The 24,219-nt window shown below is 44.6% G+C and overlaps 1 protein-coding gene across 8 annotated transcripts in view; it reads left to right on the top strand.

Moving 5' to 3' along the window:
- RAP1GDS1 (Rap1 GTPase-GDP dissociation stimulator 1) overlaps positions 1-24,219 on the top strand; it is a 181,808-nt gene that overhangs the window by 107,089 nt on the left and 50,500 nt on the right. For 3 of the 8 annotated variants that reach the window (XM_045017542.1, XM_045017541.1, XM_045017544.1), the window contains exons 3-4: positions 14,339-14,461; positions 21,741-21,866. In XM_045017542.1, coding sequence (XP_044873477.1) covers positions 14,339-14,461; positions 21,741-21,866 — 249 coding nt within the window. Of the gene's footprint in view, positions 1-2,054; positions 2,105-11,164; positions 11,281-14,338; positions 14,523-15,326; positions 15,533-21,740; positions 21,867-24,219 lie in introns of those variants that run through there. The other 5 variants (XM_045017540.1, XM_045017539.1, XM_045017545.1 and 2 more) reach the window with 4 other exon arrangements.

Here is a 24,219-nt window from a genome sequence, read left to right as displayed (position 1 = left end):
CTCCCCTGGTGTCACCTCACCCTTTCCCTCCCAGGAGCTGAGCTCCTCTTCCGCTGCCACCTCAACCTTTCCCACCCCGACGTTGAGCTCCTCCTCAGGTGTCACCTCAGGCTTTCCCGCTCAGGCTCCGACCCACCCCCTTAAGAGTCACCTCAGATTTTTAGGCCCAGGCTCTGACAGCCCTCACATTTCAAAATCACCACAGCCTTTCCCACCCTGGCTCTGAACCACCCCTTCAGTGTCAGCTCAGCCTTTCCCGCCCAGAAGCCAAGCTCCTCTTCCACTGCCACCTCAGCCTTTCCCCGCCAGGCTCCGACCCACCCCCTGCAAAGTCACCGCTGTCTTTCCCGCCCAGGCTCTGAGACCTGGCCCCCTGGTACACACTTCAGAGTCACCTCAGCATTTCCTGCCCAGGCTCTGACCCCCCCTCAGCTTTTCCCGGCCAAATATCGGACTCCTCCTCCTCTGCCTCCTCAGCTTTTCCCGCCCAGGCTCTGAAACACCCGCCCCTTTAGCGTCACCTCAGCTTTTCCCTCCCAGACTCTGACACTCTCCCTTGAGAGTCACCTCAGGTTTTCCCGCTCAGTCTCCAGCCCCTGCCCCTCCTTTCAGAGTCACTTCAGCTACTCCTGCCTAATTTCTGAGCCCCTCCCCTGCTGTCACCTCACCCTTTCCCTCCCAGAAGCCAGGCTTCTCTTCCACTGCCACCTCAGCCTTTCCCACCCAGACATCGAGCTCCTCCTCAGGTGTCACCTCAGCCTTTCCCGCCCAGGCTCTGACCCACCCCTTCAGAATCACCTCAGCCTTTCCCACTCTGGCTCTCAACTACCCCACTTCAGAATCACCGCAGTCTTTCACGCCTAGGCTCTGACACCTGTCCCCCTCATACACACTTCAGAGTCACCTCAGCGTTTCCTGCCCAGGCTCTGACCCCCCCTCAGCTTTTCCCGCCCAAGTGTCAGACGCCTCCTCCTCTGCCACCTCAGCTTTTCCCGCCCAGGCTCTGACACACACACACCCTTTAGCGTCACCTCAGCCTTTCCCGCCCCTGGCTCTGACACTTGTCCCCCTCGTACACACTTCAGAGTCACCTCAGTGTTTCCTGCCCAGACTCTGACCCCCCCTCAGCTTTTCCCGCCCAAGTGTCAGACTCCTCCTCCTCCTCCTCTGACACCTCAACCTTTCCCGCCCAGACTCTGACACTCCCCCTTGAGAGTCACCTCAGGTTTTCCCACCCAGTCTCCAACTCCTGCCACTCCTTTCGGAGTCACTTCAGCTACTCCTGCCTAATTTCTGAGCCCCTCCCCTGCTGTTACCTCACCCTTTCCCTCCCAGGAGCCAAACTCCTCTTCCGCTGCCACCTCAGCCTTTCCCGCACAGACGTTGAGCTCCTCCTCAGGTGTCACCTCAGCCTTTCCCGCCCAGGTGCCAAACCCACTCCTCTGGGATCACTTCAGCACTTCCCCCTACCTCGCTGATCTACCTCAGACCTTTCCCGCCTCAGCTCAAGCCCCATACACCAACTTGTGCCACCACATCTCTTTGCCCATCCTGCTGCCTCAAATCATGTTCCTCACCCCCTTGTGCAACCTCAGCATTTCCCTACTGAGCTTGAACCCTTCCTTATGCCCTGACCTCTCTGTGCCTGGCTGGAGCCCTGCCCCTCTGGTGCCCAGTCACACGCTCCTCACCCCTCTCCTCGAGTTACCTCAGTGCTTCCTGCCTCAACCCCAACCCTTCCCTCTGCGCGTGCCCCTTCTGTGGGTTTGCCCCCAGCCTCCTACTGCCCTCTCAGCATTGCTCCTTCCTCAGCGCCTTCTGCCTGCCCCATGTTGCAGTTTCCCAAACAACCCACATTCCGTCTACCGCTGCCTCAGACTTCCCACCAGAGCCAGCTGCTTCTCGACATCTCATCGTGGCGCTCCAGCCTCACCTTTGCCCCTCCTGCCACCTCACAACCCGGCCACCCGCTCCTCTTTCTCAGGCAGTGCCTGTCGCTGCTTCCCATCCAGCCTCCTTGCAGTGCCTGCACCACTTTCAGCCTAAGCCGCAGTCCCTCTCATGCCGCCATGTGGAAGCCTTGTCCGAGCCCCTCGCCTCTGAGGTGCTTGTTTCATCTGGTCCCAACCAGTCTGATGTTCTCGGGGTAGCGGGCCCTCCCGCAAGGTTCTACTGGCTGTGGGCAGCTCCTAGTGCCGCTTCTCCCCGTTGAGCCCACCATCCTCTAACCTGAAGTCTCGCCTCAGTCTCGAGCTGATTCAGCCTCTCTCTCACACCGAACGCCCTCCCTCTTGAACCAATTCCCGCCCAGTCTGAACCCCGCCCCCTGGTGGAGCCCCATGTGGGGTTTTGGAGTCCTGGTGCCATGGTGGCAGCAGGGCAGCGATGCACAGAGCTGCCTCCAGAGGCGTGAGGTGCGGATCTCACCTGTGAGGCTTCCCATGGCAGCCCCTGCACTGAGCCTGCCCTGGCCTCTTCCTATGGGGCAGGAGGAACCAAACCACCCCCTGCTATCCCTCTGCAGTGCACAGAGCCTGCCTGCACCTGCTTCCCCACTGTGCCAAGCTTGGCCCCATCCCTGCTGCTCAGGCTTTAGTACCAAGCCCACCATGGCTTCCCTCGTCCCCAGCAGCGTGGGGCCATCGCAAGCTGTGACGATGCAGTTCTGGCGGGACCCAACTGAGAGTGCCAATTCAGGACAAATCGCTTTAAAAAGGGCAGTTGCAGCTCAAGGCTGGGGTTTTTCCACCTCTAAGGCAAACCAAATCAGCCAGAGAAAGAGGACTTTGGTCTCACCCCCACTGGCTAACCACAAGTCACACAAGCAATTCCCTTAAACACTCCAGTTTCCCAGTATCACCACTAGTGCTACTCGTCCTAGGGACGAATGGTTATGAAAACCAACACCCCAATAAAGGAAAAAGGTTCTCTCAATCCCAAAGAATCAAGCCCCAGACCCAGGTCAATATACACATCACATCTTCCCCACAAATCACGCTGTTGCCAATCCTTTAGAATCTCAAATCTAAAGGTTTATTCATAAAAGGAAAAAGATATAGATGAGAGCTAGAACTGGTTAAATGGAATCAATTACATACAGTAATGGCAAAGTTCTTAGTTCAGGCTTGTAGCAGTGATAGAATAACTGCAGGTTCAAATCAAGTCTCTGGAGTACATCCCCCACTGGGATGGTCATTCAGTCCTTTGTGCAGAGCTTCAGTTCATAGCAAAGTCCCTCCAGAGGTAAGAAGCAGGATTGAAGACAAGATGGAGATGAGGCATCAGCCTTTTATAGTCTTTTCCAGGTGTAAGAACACTTCTTTGTTCTTACTGTGGAAAATTACAGCAAACTGGAGTCTGGAGTCACTTGGGCAAGTCCCTGCACACTTTGAGTTACAAGGCGTATCTGCCTTCTCTCAATGGGTCAGTTGTATAGCTGATGGTCCTTAATGGGCCGTCAAGCAGGCTAGGCACAGCTAAAACCAACTTGTCTGGGGTGTCACCCAGAAGCATAGCACAAGTTTTGAAATACAGACAGGATAGAGCCAATATTCATAACTTCAACTAAAAAATGACACATGCATACAGACAGCATAATCATAACCAGCAACCTATAACCTGGTCTTAGACACCTTATATGACCCCCTTTAGATAAGACTTGGTGCCACTACAGGACCTTGTTGCAACCATGTTCTATATGGTTCCAGATTCTATCAATAATGTCACACAGGCTCTTTGGCAGAGCCCACCACCAGCCTAGGGAGGAGTTGGGCCACTCCCAGCCTTAGGCAGTAACGTCCCACTTGCACAGCCCAACTCCACTGACAGGAAAGAGAAACCAAGGGAGAACGACCCACATCCTCAAAGATGTTTGGGCCCCTCACTCCCCTCACATAATGGCTATGTACCTTGGAGGAGCTGGGCCAATATAGCCAAACGATACAGCAAAAGCTTCTAGTGTAAAGAGACATCCCCTGCACAGGCATCAGAAAGGAAATGACCTGCACACTGAAATGTGCTGAGATGCTCTCTACACATCAGTATATTGAGTCCTCGAGGTTCTTCTTTTTATCCATAGAGGTTTAAATGAATCTTCTAGGCAAAGCACTTTCAACCTTGATTTAATTATATGGATGTGTTTTAGAGTACACAAAAATAAAGAGCTTGTAATTTTACAATTCTATCTACAAGAGAGCAAATGTCATAACCCAGTACCTTTAACTTTAAACCATACTAGAGTTACATGGAAATTCTGTTCTTTATTCCCCCTGAAGAAATAGAATATATAGGGTTTGTATGTATGTTTGAATCTTTAGCGATAATAATCCCAGTAGCTAGCCGTGAATAAGTGTTTGCAGAGGACATATGTAGATTTGTTTATGTAACTTTAGCGCCCTCATGGCCAAGATGGAGTCTGCTCTGCAGGTAGCTCTGACCAAGAAAAGGGCCATGCAGGAACGCAGCAGGGAAAGATCCTTCTACCCCAGGGGCATCTGTTCCAAACCCCCGAGAGAGAACACACACACACCGGAAGAATATAGGAAAGGGAAATATTTTTGTTTCCACAGGGATGAAAGGAGAAAAATAACAGGGGGAAAGATGGGGGAAGCGGTAAAACAGGGTGGCATTCATTACAAGGCCCCACTAGTACCACAGTCGGAAAGAGCTGCGGGGGGGGGAGAACGGTAATTCTATTTTGTAGAGGATTTTGCTATTTCAAAATCAGATTTCATTCTGATTTGGAATCTTATTCAAAAATTTTGAAATTCTCTGTGAAATGGAATTGCTGATCTCCACTGAGCTCTAAAGCAGCCTTGTAGGCTGCCCCAGAACTGGAGACCCTTGGAGCCTTACAAGACCTAGCTCCATGGTAGCACACCTGGTGGGCTGTCCTGGAGCCATGGACCGTAAGAGCCCTACCTGGCGAGGAGTCACGAGCCTGGCTGCTGGGGCTCCCGCAACTTTCAGGCTCCCAGCTTCCCATCAGCCCACCAGGCAGGCAGCTGAGGAGCTGGGAGCCTGGAAGCCCGGGTTCCCCAGCAGCGTGCCACATGGTCTGTGAAGGAGCCAGGCAGCTGAGCTGTCAGGAAGCCAAGCAAGTTTCCAATGGAATTCTGCCTGGCCGGCAAAGTTCCATTGGAAACATGCTCGGTTTCTGGTGGGTTCTGTCAGAATTTACACAGTCCTGTAGTGTGTTTCAATTTCAACAAAAGAGCAAACTCTGGCAATTGTTTTTTTCTAACAAGCTCCGCTAATTAGCGGTGGAGAGCAACACGACACAATAGTTTTAAACAATAAGACCATCATAGACAAATCAAACAGCAAGGAAGATAATTTTTAAATAGGCAGAATGCATGGTAATTATTCAGTGGAAATGCAACCTGCACCAACGCAGTCTTTGAGAGGTTTAGCCAACTTTACACTAGGTTAACTAGCTGCAACCTATTCTATTGAATAGTCAGTCCTGGCAGATCTTTTGTTTAGCTGTAGAAGCCCTTTCTTTTTCCAGGTACGCATGATGACTCTGGCTGAGGTATGCTAAAACGGTACTTTGCTGAATTAGCGCCCTCATCATCATACCATCAGGTTTCTGGTCTCTCCTAGAGTGGAAGGAAGTGCGCCTGCGATTCATCAGCTGCCTCTGAATTGGGTTTAAGTGAAGGGGGAAAGGGGCAAGTCGTAGTACCTGTAAACAGAGAAAAGACGACTATTGAATCTATTGAAGTCATGGAGTTCCCCTAGTACATACTTGTAAAGGTGCAGGGAGTCTCTGAGCACCCCCTTGTGGCCCAATGTGGCACTACATGTCCACCCCACCTTAATTTCTCTAAGTGGAGCAGCAGTAGATTCCATTTTAACAGCCCAGGGCAAGAAGACGACAACGCAGAATAACCAGATACCATGTCCCCTTTTAATAAGGTTTCAGGCCAAGAAACATTACAATAGACAGTTCATCACGCCCAGGGTTCATGCCTCCCAAACTTACAGTCCACACCCAAGTCCCTGAGACAATTTAGGCTTGTCTCCTGGTGTCTGAGAGAGCAACTGCAGCCAGTCTCTGACTTCTGCTCCTCTCTTTCCCTTGCTCTGTTTTCTGTCCCTGTTTATATAACTCATCCCCCAGGGCAGGACGGGCTTCCTGGATCATTCCCGGGTGGCAGGCAATAGCCTGTCCCTTAAAGGGATAGTACCCCTTTTCTCCATACACTCTTTCACAGTAACCAAATAATAATACCCCCACCATTGCTTCAACAGAGAAAACCAGGCTGGTCTTCTCCAATGCCTGCCAAAGGAACAAATAGGAAAGTGTGAGGTTATTACATAGTTTTACATGTTTAAACTGTTAACGTTTTTACAGTTCCCAAATAATATGAAATCATCTTCTTAGGGCTGGTCTTCACTTGGGGAGATCGATGCTGCTGGAATAGGTGCAGCAGGGGTCGATTTAGCAGGTCTAGTAGAGACCTGCTAAATCTTCAGCAGAGTGCACTCTGGTTGACCCTGGTACTCCACCTCTCCAAGAAGAATAAAGGAAGTTGAACAGAGAGCATCTCCCATCAATGCTGCATAATGAAGACACTGCAGTAAGTCGACCCAAGCTATGTTGATGCCAGCTACATGAATAACATAGCTGGAGTAGTGTAACTTAGGTCGACTTACCCCGGTAGTGAAGACAAGCCCTTACTCTGCCTGGCAGCCTCTGCTAGCTGCAGGAGCATCATTTCCCAAAGGCTGAGATTCTGCAAGAGAAAAAAACCCAAACCAGTAGCAGTGTTTAAAATCACCCTGGCAATACCACTACATAAATGCATGTAATATGCTATATGACCCCAGAACAAATAAAATCATCTAACTTACCCTTCCAGGGCTCTCAGCTGTCATTCATCACCTCTGACTCTCTTCCCCTCTTCTGCAGATGTCTGCTGCCGTATCATCAATCTTGGGAGGCCATAGGGCATCAATTCGGTTGGTGAGACTCATCATCTAGTCCATGATTCTTGAGGTCCCTAGCCCTCACCACATCAGCCTTTGGTTATTAGAGGGAAACCCAAGAGAAAAGGAAAACTATATATGTTGATTTTTTTAAATTCTGCCTGCATCTGCAGTCCTCCACAGCTCAGACCAAAGTTACAGTGCATCCCACAGGCTAGGCGAGGCCTACAACACAACCAATAATAAGAATCTTAACACACTCTTCGAAAGTTAAGCCACGAGCTACTGCCTCCTTGAAGTGCTGCCTCACAAATATTTCCTCCCCTCCCTGACAGATCCTCCTGTCCAACACTTGCATCTAAAGCAGGGGTGGGCAGACTATGGCCTGGGAGCCTCATCCAGCCCTTCAGACATTTGAATCTGGCCCTTGAGCTTCCAACGGGGAGCAGGGTCCAGGGCTTGCCCTGCACCGCATGTGCTGTGGCTCTGCATGGCTCCCGGAAGCAGCGGCATGTCCCCCCTCCGGCTCCTATGTGTAGGGGAATCCAAGGGGCTCCGCACACTGCCCCTGCCCCAAGCACCGCCCCTGCAACTGCCATTGGCCGGGAACTGTGAGCATTCATGGCCTGCCATAAAATTTCCATACCCAGATGTGGCCCTTGGGCCAAAAATTTTGCCCACCCCGATCTGAAGCCACCCCTCAAAAAAGCCCTTGTAGCGTTGGACCTTGCAAAGGGAATTAAAACCAATAGTAAAAGGTTCTATAGCCATATAAATAAGAAGAAAACAAAGAATAAGTGGGACAGCTAAATGCTGAAGATAGAAAGGAGGTTAAGGATAATCTAGGCATGGCCCAATATCTAAACAAATACTTTGCCTCAGTCTTTAATGAGACTAATGAGGAGCTTAGGAATAATGGTAGGATGACAAATAGGAATGAGGATATGGAGGTAGATATTACCACATCTGAGGTAGAAGCCAAACTCGAATCACTTAATGGGACTAAATCAGGGGGCCCAGATAATCTTCATCCAAGAATATTAAAGGAACTGGCACATGAAATTGCAAGCCCATTAGCAAGAATTTTTAATGAATCTGTAAACTCAGGAGTTGTACCGTATGACTGGAGAATTGCTAATATAGTTCCTATCTTTAAGAAAGGGGGAAAAAAGTGATCTGGGCAACTACAGGCCTGTCAGTTTGACATCTGTAGTACGCAAGTTCTTGGAAAAAATTTTGAAGGAAAAAGTAGTCAAGGACATTGAGGGCAATGGTAATTAGGACAAAATACAACATGGTTTTACAAAAGGTAGATTGTGCCAAACCAACCTGATCTACTTCTTTGAGAAGGCAACAGATTTTTTAGACAAAGGAAATGCAGTGGATCTAATTTACCTTGATTTCAATAAGGCATTTGATACAGTTCCACATGGGGAATTATTAGCTAAATTGGAACAGATGGGGGTCAATATGAAAATTGAAAGATGGATAAGGAACTGGTTAAAGGGGAGACTACAACGGGTTGTACTGAACGGTGAATTGTCAGGCTGGAGGGAGGTTACTAGTGGAGTTCCTCAGGGATCGGTTTTGGGACCAATCTTATTTAATCTTTTTATTACTGACCTTGGCACAAAAAGTGAGAATGTGCTAATAAACTTTGCGGATGACACAAACCCGGGAGGTATTGCCAATACAGAGAAGGACCGGGATATCATACAGGAAGATCTGGATGTAAACTGGAGTAATAGTAATAGGATGAAATTTAATAGTGAAAAGTGCAAGGTCATGCATTTAGGGATTAATAACAAGAACTGTTGTTATAAGCTGGGGAGACATTAGTTAGAAGTAACAGAGGAGGAGAAGGACCTCGGAGTATTGGTTGATCACAGGATGACTATGAGCCGCCAATGTGATATGGCTGTGAAAAAAGGTAATGTGGTCTTTGGATGCATCAGGCGAGGTATTTCCAGTAGAAATAAAGAGGTGTTAGTACCATTATACAAGGCACTGGTGGTGAGGCCTCATCTGGAATGCTGTGTGCAGTTCTGGTCTCCCATGTTTAAGAAGGATGAATTCAAACTGGAACAGGTTCAGAGAAGGGCTACTAGGATGATCCGAGGAATAGAAAACCTGTCATATGAAAGGAGACTCAAAGAGTTTGGCTTGTTTAGCCTAATCAAAAGAAGGCTGAGGGGAGATATGATTGCTCTCTATAAATATATCAGAAGAATAAATACCAGGGAGGGAGAGGAATTATTTAAGCTCAGTGCCAATGTGGACACAAGAACAAATGGATATAAACTGGCCATCAGGAAGTTTAGACTTGAAATTAGATGAAGGTTTCTAACCATTAGAGGAGTGAAGTTCTGGAACAGCCTTCCAAGGGGAGTAGTCGGGGCAAAAGACATATCTGGCTTCAAGACTAAGTTTGATAAGTTTATGGAGGAGATGGTATAATGGGATAGCCTAATTTTGGCAATTAATTCGTCTTTGACTACTAACAGTAAATATGCCCAGTGGCTAGTGATGGGATGTTAGATGGGGTGGGATCTGAGTTACTAAAGAGAATTCTTTCCTGGGTGTCTGGCTGGTGAGTCTTGCCCACATGCTCAGGATTTAGCTGATCACCATATTTGCAGTCGGGAAGGAATTTTCCTCCAGGGAAGATTGACAGAAGCCCTGGGGGCTTTTCACTTTCCTCTGCAGCGTGGGGCACGGGTCACTTGCTGGAAGATTCTTTGCACCTTAAAGTCTTTAAACCATGATTTGAGGACATCAGTGGCTCAGACACAGGTTTGATACAGGAGTGGGTAGGTGAGATTCTGTGGCCTGCATTGTGCAGGAGGTCAGACTAGATGATCATAATGGTCCCTTCTGATCTTAAAGTCTACGATTCTTTCTCCTACAGTCATTTACAGCCCATTCCCCCACCAGCTGCTGCCTCTTCTGAGGTGGGGTAGCTTGCCCAGCAGACAAGTAAGGGCTGATCCAAGACCTTCTCCATTGGCACCTCCTGGCTTCTCTCTGCCAGGACCATGTTGTAACTTGCATGTGGCTAAATTCTTCTTTCTTAATAACAAAAGGAATAGTAAAGCCTGGAGTAGGAATACTAGAAATAACCAGCCATTTTCAGGGTTATAAATAAACCACCTTTTTACATGAGGTCAGACTATCTCCGATAGTATTTCAAAGCCCTACCAAAAGTTGTTATTTTTTAACAGCTAAAGTATCTATCCAATTCCAGATTTTTTAAGACAGCAATTTAAAAATTAGTCCCATGCCACAGTCCATTGATAGTTTCCCCTAAATGTTTATATTAGAACGTGAACCCGATGAACTCTAAACCTCTGAAAAACTGAGCTTATTATGAAGGTGCAAAAAGGACTCTTTACTCTAGAGGTATGTGCCTGATGCTGTAGTGATGTGCATTTGACTAGTACGTACCATTTGGGGACTCCTTATACAGAGGGTGCACAATAAACATGCCTGCCTTTTTTTCTAGATCAATATGTTTTCTGCTTAAAGTATACTGTCCCAATACAGTGAACTCTACTTGTCTTCAGATGAGTTGATATACTCTGCACAATGAACTAAATTATGAGAAGCACTGAGGGTGGGGTCTGCTCAGAGCTGCAGTGGATGAGTGGAGATGCTCTGTGGCTTTCTATATACACAGGGCAGCTGCAGGCTGAGTGCCACAGGGAGTGCTGTAAGTCGTGTGTGTTGTATAGCCTTCCTTCTACTTAGTGGTGAAAGTAGAGCATGCATTCCCCACAGCGCTTGCTGTCAGGTACTAGCAAGTTGGGGTGGAATGGTAGGCATGGCCATGCCCCCTGGTAGCTTAGAAGTGCTGCTGGGCATGATAACTAGCCCCTACTATTGCCTTTGTGCTTGAGAAATCCTAGTGTCAGTACTCTACCTGGGTCATGGGAGCCAGTGAATGTCAGAGGGTGAGGGGATGAAGGCATATTTGGTGTTTTTTGTTTTTGAAAGTGGGAGGAGATGCAGTGGTGGCCTCAATAATGCTCCATAGCAAGAGAAGGACCAACGTGCTATTTCTGTTTGCATTCTCTGCAGTTGATATTCAGATTTCCAGCAGAAGTCTAGTAAGCTGAGGAGTGTATTTTTATTGGCACTCACTTGCTTATCTCAGTCAAATAAATCAGAGTGTATTTGCTGCACACAACTTGCCTGGAGCACCATTTAATTTTATTTCCCCCACTTCTTGCAGGTCGCAGGACGTATTTTATTCTATTTATGTAATTTATGCATTGCACAGTAACGAGTCCATCAAACGGAAGGCCATAAAAATAAGACTGGATACTGTATATCTCAACAATGTGTCCGGTGAAACCACATTAATGCCTCCTGCCCACTAATTGTGTCTCACATTGTACAGATCCGTAGAACTTCACATTTCCAGATATGTTTTACTGTACTTTAGCAGCTGAAATCAAGGGGGTCTGTTATCCCATGGATACAAATGGAACTACTATCTGGAATTCCTTTTATCATTGACGTGCAGTGTGTGTGTGTGAGAGAGAGAGAGAATCATCTCTTTCATCCGTGCATCCATTCGAGAACTTACCTGCAAAGTGTGTGCAGAATTGGCCTGCTCGTAACATCTTCCAAATGGATCATTAACATTCTCTTGTGATGACATAAGGTTCTGAAAACTCACAACTAACGTGTAAGCTTGTAAATAGATTAATAATAATTAGCACTTATGTCATGTGTTGTTGTTGAAAGTGCTGTATAAATATTAGTTAATTAATTCCTGTTCAGTAATAATCAGATGTTATCATCATTTTATAGATGAGAAGTCACTCTTTGCCTCACATTCTCCAAGATCATACATAGCACGTCAGTGATAGAGACAAAATTCAAACCCAAGGATTTTCTTTCTCAGCCACATTCTGTAACCTAGAGGTTACCAATTTATGGTCTGTGGGGGGGGGGGGGGAGCCCAAAGTTTTCATGAAAAATTTGACTTGTTGTCTGACCAGCTTTACTTAAGATTCCTGGCCTTCACTTTCCCTATGTAAAGATAATACCACCCATCAATCTGAGATCCTGATTTGGAAGGCACTATATAAAAGCAAAGTACAGTTGTTATTATTGCTATCCTGCCTCACTTATTTAGGATCTCTTCCATGGCTTTATTGCAGCAGCTGCTGTGGAAGGTGATGGATGGGTGGGTGGGATAATTGCAACTGATGGTGTTTAGTTTAGTGAATTCTCTCGTCACCTAAGTGTCCTATACTCAAATTATGTTTACACTGCATTCAGGGTGTGTGATTGCAGCCTCTGTAGGCATACCTGAGCTAGCTTTAATTTAGTTTGCTCAGGTACCAATAACAGTGAAGATGTGGCACCACAGGTTTCAGCACGGACTGCAAGCCTACCTGGTGCCCTGCTATTTACTCAGGTAGCTACTTGTGATGCCGCAGCTTCACTGCTAATTTTAGTCATCCTAGTTAGATTAAAGCTAGCTTGGGTATGTCTACATGTGCTGTAGTCACACCTTCCATTACAGTGTAGATGTGCCCTTAGTAACGAGAGTGTTTATACCTCATATCCAACTTCCAGTTTCCCCCGTTACTGACAAGTTCGGGGTCTATTTTAAAGCAATGTGAGAATGTTGCATACATAAAAGCCAACTCCATGAGTGTTCCAGCCCTGGAGCACCCAGGGGAAAAAAATGAGTGGGTGCTTAGCACCTACCAGCAGCCAAGCTCCCCCCAGTGCCTCCCACCCACTGGCAGCCCCACCGATCAACTCCTCCCCCTCCCTCCCAGTGCCTCCTGCCCACCACGGATCAGCTGTTTTGCAGTGTGCAGGAGGCGCTGGGAGGAGGGGGGGGAGGGGTGGAACTGGCTGGGAAGAGGCGGAGCGGAGGTGGGGTCTTGGAGGAAGGGGTGGAGTGGGAGCAGGGGCTGGGGTTGATCAACCTTGGGGAAAGTTAGAAGCTGACACCCATGAGAGAGGGAGAGATTTAAAACAGCAGATTGAGTTCAGATGGATTTGTTCTGCTTTGCACAAGAACATCAATTACTGTATCTGATCTGACATTCTTAGAGAATGCAGAACTTTTAGCATGAATGATCAAATACAACAGAAGTCCCATTGCATTTATAAAATGACAAAATAACAATTGCCATCTAATCATATGTATATTGCACTCATGTTAATCTGAAATGTAAAAACATTTGACAGTAGAAAAAAAAACATACTTAGTATGTAATACGTCTTGCTTTAATCCCTATGAGAATTACCGTTGTTTTTCAATTCTATAAATGGGTTATAATCCAAGGATGGAGGGTGGGCCCTGTCAGTATACAGATGTCCCTCAGCAACTGGAAGGAAGGGGTAGAGAGTCCCCCTTGAAACACTTTATCCCCAACTCAGAATAGAGAAACCAGTTTCATTTCTTCTGTCCTTGCCACTGGAACTGAAGAGGTGTTACTGCTGCCCTAGCACAGTAATTCCCAGCACACCAGTGTGTATGGAGAGTGGGAAACCAAGGACTGCATAACTCTCTGTCTTCTTTCCACACACTCTTAGACTTGTGCACTAACTACACAGCTCTCTGCTGGCCCAAGAGGAATGCGTCTCCTCCACCTCTATTTCTACCTGTTTACTGTTACACAGAGTAGTCTATAATCGAAGCACTACATCAGCACAGCTGCACTGATGCAGCTGTAGCACGGCTGGTGGAGATGCTCTGTGACAATGGGAGAGCGCTTTCCCGTCGGCATAATTACTCCATCTCTGCAGGAGGCGGAAGCTATGTCAGTGGGAGAGCATCTGCTGTCGAAACAGTGCTGGTGTGGACAGCGCTTGGGTAACTTGCTGTAGTTCACGAAAGCTCATGCTTCAATAAATTTGTTAGTCTTTAAGGTGCCACAAGTACTCCTGTTCTTTTTGGGTAACTTGTGTTGCTCGGGGCGGGGGTGTCTTTTTCACACCCTATAGCGATGTAAGCTAGATCAACTTAACCGGTAGTGTAGACCTGCCTGTTGATGTTGGACTACCACAGACCTTTTTGTCCCCTAAACTTTCATCAGGATTTTCTTATCGCTCTCTGCATTAGTTTCCCCATCTGTTTGTAAAATGAGGATAATCCTACATTTTTAGTTACCACATAGTTGCCTTGTAAGGATTAACTGATATTAAGTGCTTTGAAACATTGTGTTAGATAAACACTGTTAGATGAATACTGAAACATCAACCTCTGCCTTGTATATAGCATGGTAGTTGCCATGAGACTTACCTTTAAGCAAGGTCTAGATTTAAGTTACATTTTTATGCATGCCCATTTTCAAAATTTACACTCCCCTCTTTTTTAAAAAAGAGGCTGTAAATTATTATGCAAGTGATTTTTTTGTTTTGATGTGTTTTTCAGATACCGAGACAAGCGAAAAAATCCAAAAAAGTGGGATTCTTCAGGTGTTTGCAAGTCTGTTGACTCCACAGTCTTCCTGCACGGCAAAAGTAGCTAACATCATAGCAGAAGTAGCCAAAAATGGTGAGGTTTTCCACAAGAACTTTTCTGCTGGAACATCTTCAGTTTTGCACCTCACTTGTCAGTATGTTTTATTTCATTTATGTTTTCATTTTGTAGATTAGAGATTTTTCATCTGTCTCTCTTTCACCCTTTCTGTTTTTATCTTGTCAATATTTTGTTGCCACTAGATTTGTTTAGAGTGCATTTATCCCCTTGCTAATACATCAGAAGAGCATTTGTTTTCAGGAGTTTTCAGTCTTTACTTTTGTGCTATGTGTAATTTTTAAAAATCTATTGTATATTTTTGTTAAGCAAAAAAAAGTATTAAGGCTTTTTAAGATTTTCAGGAATGCATGTACAGAAATGTTTGTGTACACAGTTACCACAATAGATTGTACAAGTGTGGTAAATGGACAACCGAATTACCTTTTAGGGCTGGGACCAGTGACAACATTATTACCCCTGTCAGGCCCTGTGACAAAATAGTAGGATCAGTCACTCTGAAAATAGAGATCATTATTTGTGTTACAGTAGCAGCCAAAGGCCTTTACTCAGGATCAGGGATCTTTGTGGTAGATGCCATACAACATATATATATTTGAAAAATAATCTAGAAAGTCTTCTAAAATTATTTTTTCTTTAAAAACAATAGTTCATGGGCTCTAAACATTCCAACATGGGTGAAATTGATCCGGAGCCGAGGGCCTAAGCAAGCCTCCCCACATTCTTTCAGCCCCACTTAAACTCAGTGCTGTTCGATTTGTACTGTATGACTGGGAAACTTTTTATAATGATTTTTTGTATCCAAGGTGGTGCAAGAAGTGACAGATCTACGAACAAGCACATTATTTAGCCAGGCCATTATAGAATTTTATATTGTTGTTTAAATACAAATATATGCATCTGGATGGACAAGGCACCTTGCTCTGTGTAACCATGTGGACTCCCTCAGCTGGGGAGGAAGTGGAGTGAGTGCTGGATATCTGCAGGCAGGAGCCACTGCCAGGACTCTCTAGAAGGAATAGAAAAGGAGATGCAATTGACCTCCCTCAGCCCCTGAATTGCTCTACTCCCATCCAAGGAGATTCACCGGTGAGAAGCTATAGACTGCAAATCATCCCAACCTTCGGAGGGGGGTTGAGTAGAGGAGGGAAGGATGTTTCTCATTTGCTGCCCACATGGGGTCCTGGCAGCTGATTTTCCTTCTGCAGAGTTCTCACACAGATTCCTCTTTAGGGAAAACACTGGATTGTGAGTCCATCTCCCGCTTCTATTTTTCCTTTGGAAGGGAAGTTGCTGCAGGGAGCTGACTCAACACAGTCCATTCTCTACCCTCTGAGTTGGATCATGGATAGTGGTGGGACCAGGGGAATAGGTAAAGATTGACAGTGGCTTCCCCATGACTGGATCTGATGTGTGAGGCTAGAAGAGGACTTCTAGTAGATGATAGGCTCTTTCAGATCCAGCTTTTTCTGGAGCTCAGTGGGGAATTAACAATTTGATGAACTGGTTTCTTGTGTGGAGACAGGTTGTTGATTTGCTTGTTTTGCCCAAGCTGCATTGTAATGGTTAGCATTCTTTTAATGTTTATACTTTGGAAGAGAAATAAAATAAATCTGGCTCAGAGTTTGCTTTTCTCCATATGGAAAAATGAAGCTGTCATCTGTCCAAGTCACTCTTTATTGTATTTGATTAATGTCAGGATCCATAGAAAGTTTAACCAAATTGTTACATTTTCTGTGGTATATGTAATCCCAAACATTTAAGATATTTTCTGCTCAGTTAAAATTCCATTTACAAAAAAATGTGCTCTATACAATCAAATTTTCCCAATTTATTTTATTAAAGCTGTCAATTAGATCTAATATTCTAAGCATGCTGTTGTTATCTGGATATATGCCAGTTACAATCTGTATCACAGTTACTGCTGCCCCTTCTCAGGGTCTCACTGAATGCACCTCGACAGGTGTCAGGCCTTGGGCCTTTATCTCTCCTGGGGCTGAATTCTGCAATTCGCTCATGATTAGACCAGGAAACCATGACTATTTGCATTTGGAACCTGCAAGCCCTTTTTCGCCTACAGCCTGTGACAGGTGTGTTTGCAGTGATACAGCCCCTTCAAAACAAAGCATGATTTACTCATTGCCCAAACCTGCCAGGCAGGTAGAGCAAAACAAACAACCTCCCTCCCCCTCCTCCCCCCCAAACACAATGAAAGGCCTACTCACATGCATATGACTTACACCTTGATAAGTTTCTCCTCATCTTGGCTAACTTACCTCTCTGGCATGCAGAAACAACCTGTACTGAAGCATTGGGCTTCCTATCTCTGTGTCTGTCTGTCTGTCTGTCTGTCAGCCTTTTCATTGATGCATCCTGGTCAGTGTCTCTCAGCTCACACAAAACAACCTTCCCCTTTTCTAAGGTCTTTGAGCTGTGTGGTGCCCAATGATCCTAGGCTTAGCCTTGGGAGTAGTAGAATATTCTAGCTTGGCTGGAGCCAGGTAAGTAATTTCTTTCCCCAACTGATGGCCCAGCTGGGGACCTGAGAAGCTGTTTTACCTGTCATTGTTTTACCTTTCCTGGGTTCTCTAACAACCCCTTTACAACCTCCTTTGAGTGAACACTATGCATTCAGGTAGACAGCAATACAAAATTGAACAAGGAAACTGAGTCATATATAATACTCAGAAATAATACAAACATTTCCCCAGTTTGTCACATCTGTATATACCATCCTTTTAAACTCCACAACAGTAATTCCTGTAATTTCTGCTGGTTTTGAGTTTGAAGGTTCAGAGATCGCATTAAAAAAAGGGCAAATATGTACCCTATTTTGTACCTTGAGAGAATTGAAAAATTATCTAAATATTACCTAATCTGTAAATAGGTTAAGCCTCCAAAAATCTGCATATAGCAATCTAACTATATTGCAAAATTATTTCCCAAAATAAAAATGTTCCAAACCATATAGATAAATCCACCAAATCCTATTTCATACCTTTTCTGCCTTTAATATGTTAGCTGAAAAATTTATAGTGGTGTAATAATTGACAAAATACAGTATGAGTTCCACCCTCCCTCAATTTTCCCTTCTTTCTCTCTTTCCATCCTACAACTCTCTCCTCTTTCTCCTCTGTCACAGACACACAAGTTTCTTACCTGCTTTTCTCCTCTAAATACTCCATTGAGCCCACTGACCCCATCCCATCTCCTGATCTTCCTCATCCCACTCACATCCCACCCCTTACTCTTCTCCTTACCCTCTCATTCTCCTCTGGCTCTTTTCCCTCACAATGCAAGAATGCTTTAGTTCTCCCATCTACCCTCGACCTCACTTGCCTCTACAATTACAGCTCCATCTCCTTCCTCCCTTTCTTCTCTAAGCTCATTGAACTCACAGTTTACATTCACTGTCTGGAGTCCTCTCCTCCAGTCCTAGACCCTCTCCAGTTACATCCCATGCATTCAACTGAAACCTCTCTCACCAAAGTCTCCAATGACTTCTTTCTAGTCAAAGCCCAGAACTCTGTCTTCACCCTCCTTGACGTGTCAGCTGCTTTTGATGCCATCAGCCATGCTTTTCTTGAGCTCTTGTCCTCCCTTGGTTTACAGGACTCTCTTATCTCTCTAATTGCTCCTTCATTGTGTCCTTTGGAGGATCCTCCTCAACTCCCCCTTTCTGTGAGGGTCCCACAAGACTCGGCCCTTGGCCCCCTACTCTTCTCCCTCTGCACCTTGTCCCCGGGTGGTCTCATCTGCGAACACAAATTCAGCTATCAGCTCTATGCTGACATCTCACAGATCGGCCTCTCTGCGCCTGACCTGTCTCCTGTCCAAGCTAAAATCTCAGCCTGTCGTCTGACATCTTGTTGTGGATGTCTTGCCATGAGCTCAAGCTCAACTTGGATAACATAGAGCTCTTAATCTTTCTCACCAAGTCCCCCCTACCACCTGCTTTCTCCATCACTACAGACAACACCACTATCCTGCCTCAGACTCAGGCCCATAACCCAGGTGTCATCTCTGACTTGTACCTCTCTCTAGGTCCTCACGTTCAGGCTGTGTCTAAGTCTTGCCATTTCTTTCTGCATAATGTCTCGAAGATATGGCCTCTCCTGTCCTTCCACACAGCTAAAACTCTTATCCAGGCTGTCATCATATCACAGTCTTTCCTCACTCATATCCAGTCAGAATGCTGCTGCAAAAACTATTCTCTTAGACCCTCACTTTGACCACGTCACCCCTTTCCTATCAAACATAAGCTGCTTGTCTTCACTTTTAAGGACCTTCAGACTCAGTCTCCCTCCTACGTATCGTCCCTCATTTGCTACTGAGCAGTCAAAGCACACCTTTGATCAGCCTATGATGCCAGCCATTTATTAAATTTTCAATCAAGAACTTTCATACCCTCTCTTATTCTACCCCTTGCACTGGGGAGAAGGTTCCCGTAAACATCTACAAAGCTACCTCGTTATCCTCCTTCAAATCCCTCCTTAAAACTCTTCTTTGCTGTGATGCCTACAAAAACTTGACAGCAGTTCAGATGCTGGTGTGCTGCTAGCACTGCATATCATGCTGACCGATATTGTCTCATTGTTTCCTTGTACTTCTCCGTCTACCTATCTGTATCCATCTGTGGTCTCTTGTCTTATATTAGATTCTAAGTTCTGTGGGGTAGAAACCATCTTTTTATCTTGTGTTTTTGTGCAGTGCCTAGCACAGTGGAGTCCTGGTCAATGACTAGAGCTCCTCCAATGCAATCTTAAAATCAGTGTTTCAAAGGGGCACATGTATGCACTCCTCATGGATTTCACAACTGCTATGCTTTACCTCAAGATGGAATTTACTGAAAATATTTTTTCAGAAAGGTTTGTGGAATTGGGCATTGCACAATAACCGTACTCACCTCCCTAGAAGATACTAACTATAAAGCCGACCTGGTTGGTTTCAACTGCTGGGATCGTCATACTCAGGGGCCGTCTACACTGCAAACCTAAGTTATGTTAGGTCAACTTACAGCCACCACCGGTGTCCACACTACCCTCCTCCTGTCAGCGGTGTGCATCCTCACCAGGAGCACTTCCACCAACTGAAGAAGGGCGGCGTGGGGGCTCTCAGCTCCCCGCCAGGACCCCAGCTGCCCCCCATGGGTCTCACCTCCTCACTCCCAGCCAGGAATGGGGTGTAGCCGCCTGGGGCTTCTTGCCACATGGGGCTTCTCGTCTCTGTGCGCGGGGAGCCTCCAGGCAGCAGCCTGGCTGGGAGCCAGGGGCAGCCAGCATGGAGCCATGAAATTGACAAGACAGCCAACATCAGGGGGGACAAGACTGTAACGTGTATGCCAACATGATTAGGTCGATGTAAGAGGCCTCAGTCTCTGGTCAACTATGTAACACATCAACCATGTGCTGTTAAGTATTTTAATGTGATTCAAGGCCTTCAGGGGACCTGCTTCATCTTCTAGTGGGGTTGCACACCAGCAGCACTGCTCACAGCACTGCTACCCAGCAGCTCCTTCCACCCCACTCCTCACTACATCTGTTCAGTTGAAGTGAAGTCTATTCCTCACTACAGCTAGGGGCCCATGAATTCTGCTTGTCTTCCCTTCTCACATGGGTGGGGAGTGATGACAAAATCTACTCCTCTTCTGTAGGAAAAGGTGAAGAATGAGATACTATTCCTCCCACCCCCAAACACAGTGTGTGGAACTAAGACAGAAAACCTGCCCTTCAGTGGAGAGGAGATGGTGATTGGTTTTGTGGAGGTAAAACAGATGTGGGGAGAGGGATGTTGAGGAGGAGAGAGGATGGGGGTATATAATAGAAGGGAGAAGAAGAGAGAGGGAAGATCTACCAAAGGGAGAAGCAGAGGAAGGGGAAAGAAAATAATAGGGCCAATAAAGAAAAACTGGGATAAAAATGAAAGTGGGAGACTGAAGGAGGAAAAAAAGAGAAATGAATAAAAATGGCAAGAGAAATAGCAAAAGCAAGAAAAGATAGATAACTGTAAGGGACTGACGGATGTGATCTTGGATCATGTACACGACAGTGCACTGTGCTGACATTAGACTCCTAGCACCACTGTCATCTTAGCATAGCATTTATTCACAGCTTTAACAAATTGTGTTTTAGGGGTTTTTTTGTGCTGGCCATTGGTCTTCCACCTGACATATACAAGTCTGTTTATCTATACATGGCACTCAAAGTCTGTAAGGACATAAGGACAGGTTAAATCTGCACTAATGTCATTTTTGTAGGGGAAAAAAAGATATTGCAAGATTAGTAAACATGGATAGCTGGTGCATACATTTCTCAGTTGTTTATAGGTAAATCCAGACCCCAGTCTAGCCAGGGATTCCTGTCTGAAAGCAGAACCCTTGTAGTTCTGTTGTACAAGGAAAGGGACTGAATTTGCAGGAGCCCTGCAAATGGGTTGTGTATCCTATGCAACTCAACTCCTAGGACCAATTCTTATCTCACTGACATCAGTGTAATTCCATTGACTCACTGGTGTAAGTGAAATTATAGTCTGGCCTCCTGTGAGCAGGGGACATGACAGGAGAAGGGGTACAGGGGTAAGAGAATCTGTCACGGGTTGGATCATCTGGTTTCCCCCTCATTGTGAGGCCATTTGGACTGTGAAAAGTTTGGCCTCTTAAACTTCTCTAATCCCCCCCCCCACCCTTTCCTAGACCTACTGTAGCGATATCCAGTACCCAGCTTGCTACTCAGTGTTAGTTCCCTGCGTTTATCTTTTGTAGCAACTGCTTTTCAGGTGCTTGGAAATTTAGCTTCCATTTCTGCTTATATTTAATTTAGATAATCTAGTAAAACAGATACGGCTGTTCATTTTGGAGTAGGAATGCTTAAATCTGTTTAATAGAGGAAGTTTACATTTTGTTTAATTTGCAAATGTGGAGAACAAGTGTTGCCAATATTCTGTTCTTTTCTCCTTGTATTTATTGCTCTCAAAACATGCTCAGTGATTATTTGGAGGATGTTAAATTAGTTTCCATGAAAGTCAATTAAAACACTCTTGATTTCTGGTGAATCAATGAGCAATGGAAAAACCGTAGCCAGAATTCTGAATTTGACCATCTTGTCTAGAATCTTTTTTGATAACTGGATTGTTTTTCCAGTCATACATTTATTCTTATAGAGTGAGGCAGCTGCAGTGCCTGCATAAAATGGTAATCTGGAAAGAAAAGCCTTTTGCCAAAGATGGATTTTTGTGTTAACTAGAAAAGATCAAACCAATATAACTCGACTTTAATTAAATATCTCTCTGTTGTTTGCAGAATTTATGCGGAACTCATGTGTGGATGCTGGGTTGATCCCTCCACTGGTGCAGCTCTTAAACTGCAAAGACCAGGAAGTGTTGCTTCAGACAGGACGTGCCCTGGGCAATATATGCTATGATAGCCGTAAGTGTGGAAATGTAACATTTTTTGTTGTTGATGGTGGTTTGGGGGTTTTTTGTTTTGTTTTTTACTGTCATACCGTTATAAACTGTGAGTCATTTCCCCCTCCCCCTTTCTTGCTTTATGTTTATTGCACCAATTGTTCTGATTTTATGGGACAGTTGAAATGTATCATAGGTGACAACTGTACTCTGCTTGTGTGACAGACTGGTTAAAACAAAAAACAAAAAACATTTCAATATCATAATATTTCCAGACATGAGACTAAAGGAAGTTTTTTTCTCTTTAACATAATGGGTGAGATTTTCTAAGAGCATATGCTAAGCATGCAATTTGAGACTTGAATAACCACAAAACTAGAATTATCTTAAATTGTACTTACCTTTGGACCACATTGGAGGAGTAGGAAGACAACATGTACTTCTCTCCAAGCCTCAAACAACAAAAGATGTGAGTTAAAGAGGAGACTACATATGTGGATGAAAGGTATGCCCTAACTATGTTGCAAATGCTATTACATTCTTAAATAGATGGCCATGGTATCAGGACGATGCACGTATCTTTTTCATTTTTTTGTAGGCACAATAGGTTTTGCATTCCCAAATGTTACTGGGCTGAAATGTAATTGTGAGTTCAGTTGCAAATCATGTACATGCAATGCGAATTAGGTGCAATGTTTTGAAAATTTAGTTACATCTTTCATAAATTTAAATATTTTGATTATGGAAAATTAAATTCTACTAGTTTAATAACATTTTTTTCATGAGATTAGCTATATTTAGGGGCCTGAGCTCCCCTTTGATAAGTATAATGATGCCTGCTAGTGTTTGTAGATCCTATGAGTATATATCAAGAGAGAATAAGCTACTTAAACTATTACTGCATGAAGAGTACAGTGAAGAAGCAGAGCTCTTGGGAATGTGTTTATATTCTAGAAATTATTCATACAGAATAACTAGAAGGCTATGGATGTCTGCAGATGGCAAGTGAAATGAAAATGTGAAAGCATTTTACTAGCTTGAGTTATTGTACCTTATTGCTTGTATAAAGAATGTAGTTTTCTTTGTGGTTTTTGTCACCTTTACTAAACTCTCTGGTATTCTGACTAATGTCTATTCAGTTAGATTGTATTAGTAGTTTCTTCATTACATTTGTTTCTCACGCTAGTTTGGAATTTTACATTTTATGTTGCTGCACATTGCTTTCTATGTGAACTCCATGAAGTTAATCAGATTTGCCAATCTGGCAGTTGCATTTACAGACATCTGCTGCTTGAGGATGATAACGTTTCATTCCCTTGTTTAGGCTTTTCTATAGGCTGACTGATCAACTGAACACCTGCTTCCCCGTGGAAACTTCAGCAAGAAACTGTTGAGCTTTCTATTATCTTACTTATTTATCAAATTGCATTTCAGGCTCAAATGTGATCAGAACGCTCACTCCATGGATGATTTATTTCATAAGAATAGACTCTATGTGACTATTCATGTCACCTTTGTTCCCCGTACATTACTGCTTGAAAAATAATTAGGACACCAAAATGGTTCCATGCTGTCAAATACTGTATAACTGCCCCTACATTTTGCATTGTCTGCAGGATTTGTTCAGTATAGAGAGTCTTTATTAACAGTTTTGTGTTGCTCTTTTGTTGAGCAAAATTGGCACTGGTAAAATCTACAGTAGGCAGTGATGTGTTCTGTATACCAAGTATAGCTATTTTCCCATAGATAGTAACAGTCTTGCCTATGTACTCAGGGAAGAGCAATGAATAAAGTGTAATAAAATGTCATGTAAATCAAGATTGGTATCTTTGATTAAATTAGACTAGACTACTTCAGGGCTTATTTATCACATCCATCCTGCCACGACTTATTTTATATGTGTTATCATAGCCTTTAAGGGCTTTGTGTTTATATATACCAGTAGAATACTAAGTTAAGGACAAATACTCTGTGTTCATCACAATAAACATTTGATACAAATATTTTCCCTTATGACCATAATTGTTCATACTGGGAAACTATTTTCTCTCACAGTGAGTTCTAAGGTGTAATGAAGACAGAATATGCAGTCAAATATTTGTAAGTATATTGTGCACAGACAAAGTGGTTCTTTTTCCTTTTATATGAAACAAAGATAGCTGTTACCCATCTGGTAAAAGGAATCAGTATTACAAAGTTGTAGCACCTCTTTAACTCTACTTAATAATCTAAAGGAGTATTACATGTATTAATCTTCAAATTGAATTTTGGTGACTTTCCTAGCTAATTCCATGTAATGGCAAGTGAACTCCAGACACTGTGATTACAGGGTTCTCTCATCACTCACGAGGAGTGAAGCTATGGGTAAGATCTGC

Source organism: Mauremys mutica, chromosome 5 (assembly GCF_020497125.1).
Source record: "Mauremys mutica isolate MM-2020 ecotype Southern chromosome 5, ASM2049712v1, whole genome shotgun sequence".
Classification (NCBI taxonomy): domain Eukaryota; kingdom Metazoa; phylum Chordata; order Testudines; family Geoemydidae; genus Mauremys; species Mauremys mutica.
The sequence above is the reverse complement of the archived record's forward strand: the minus strand, read 5'-3'. Positions and strand labels throughout refer to the sequence as shown.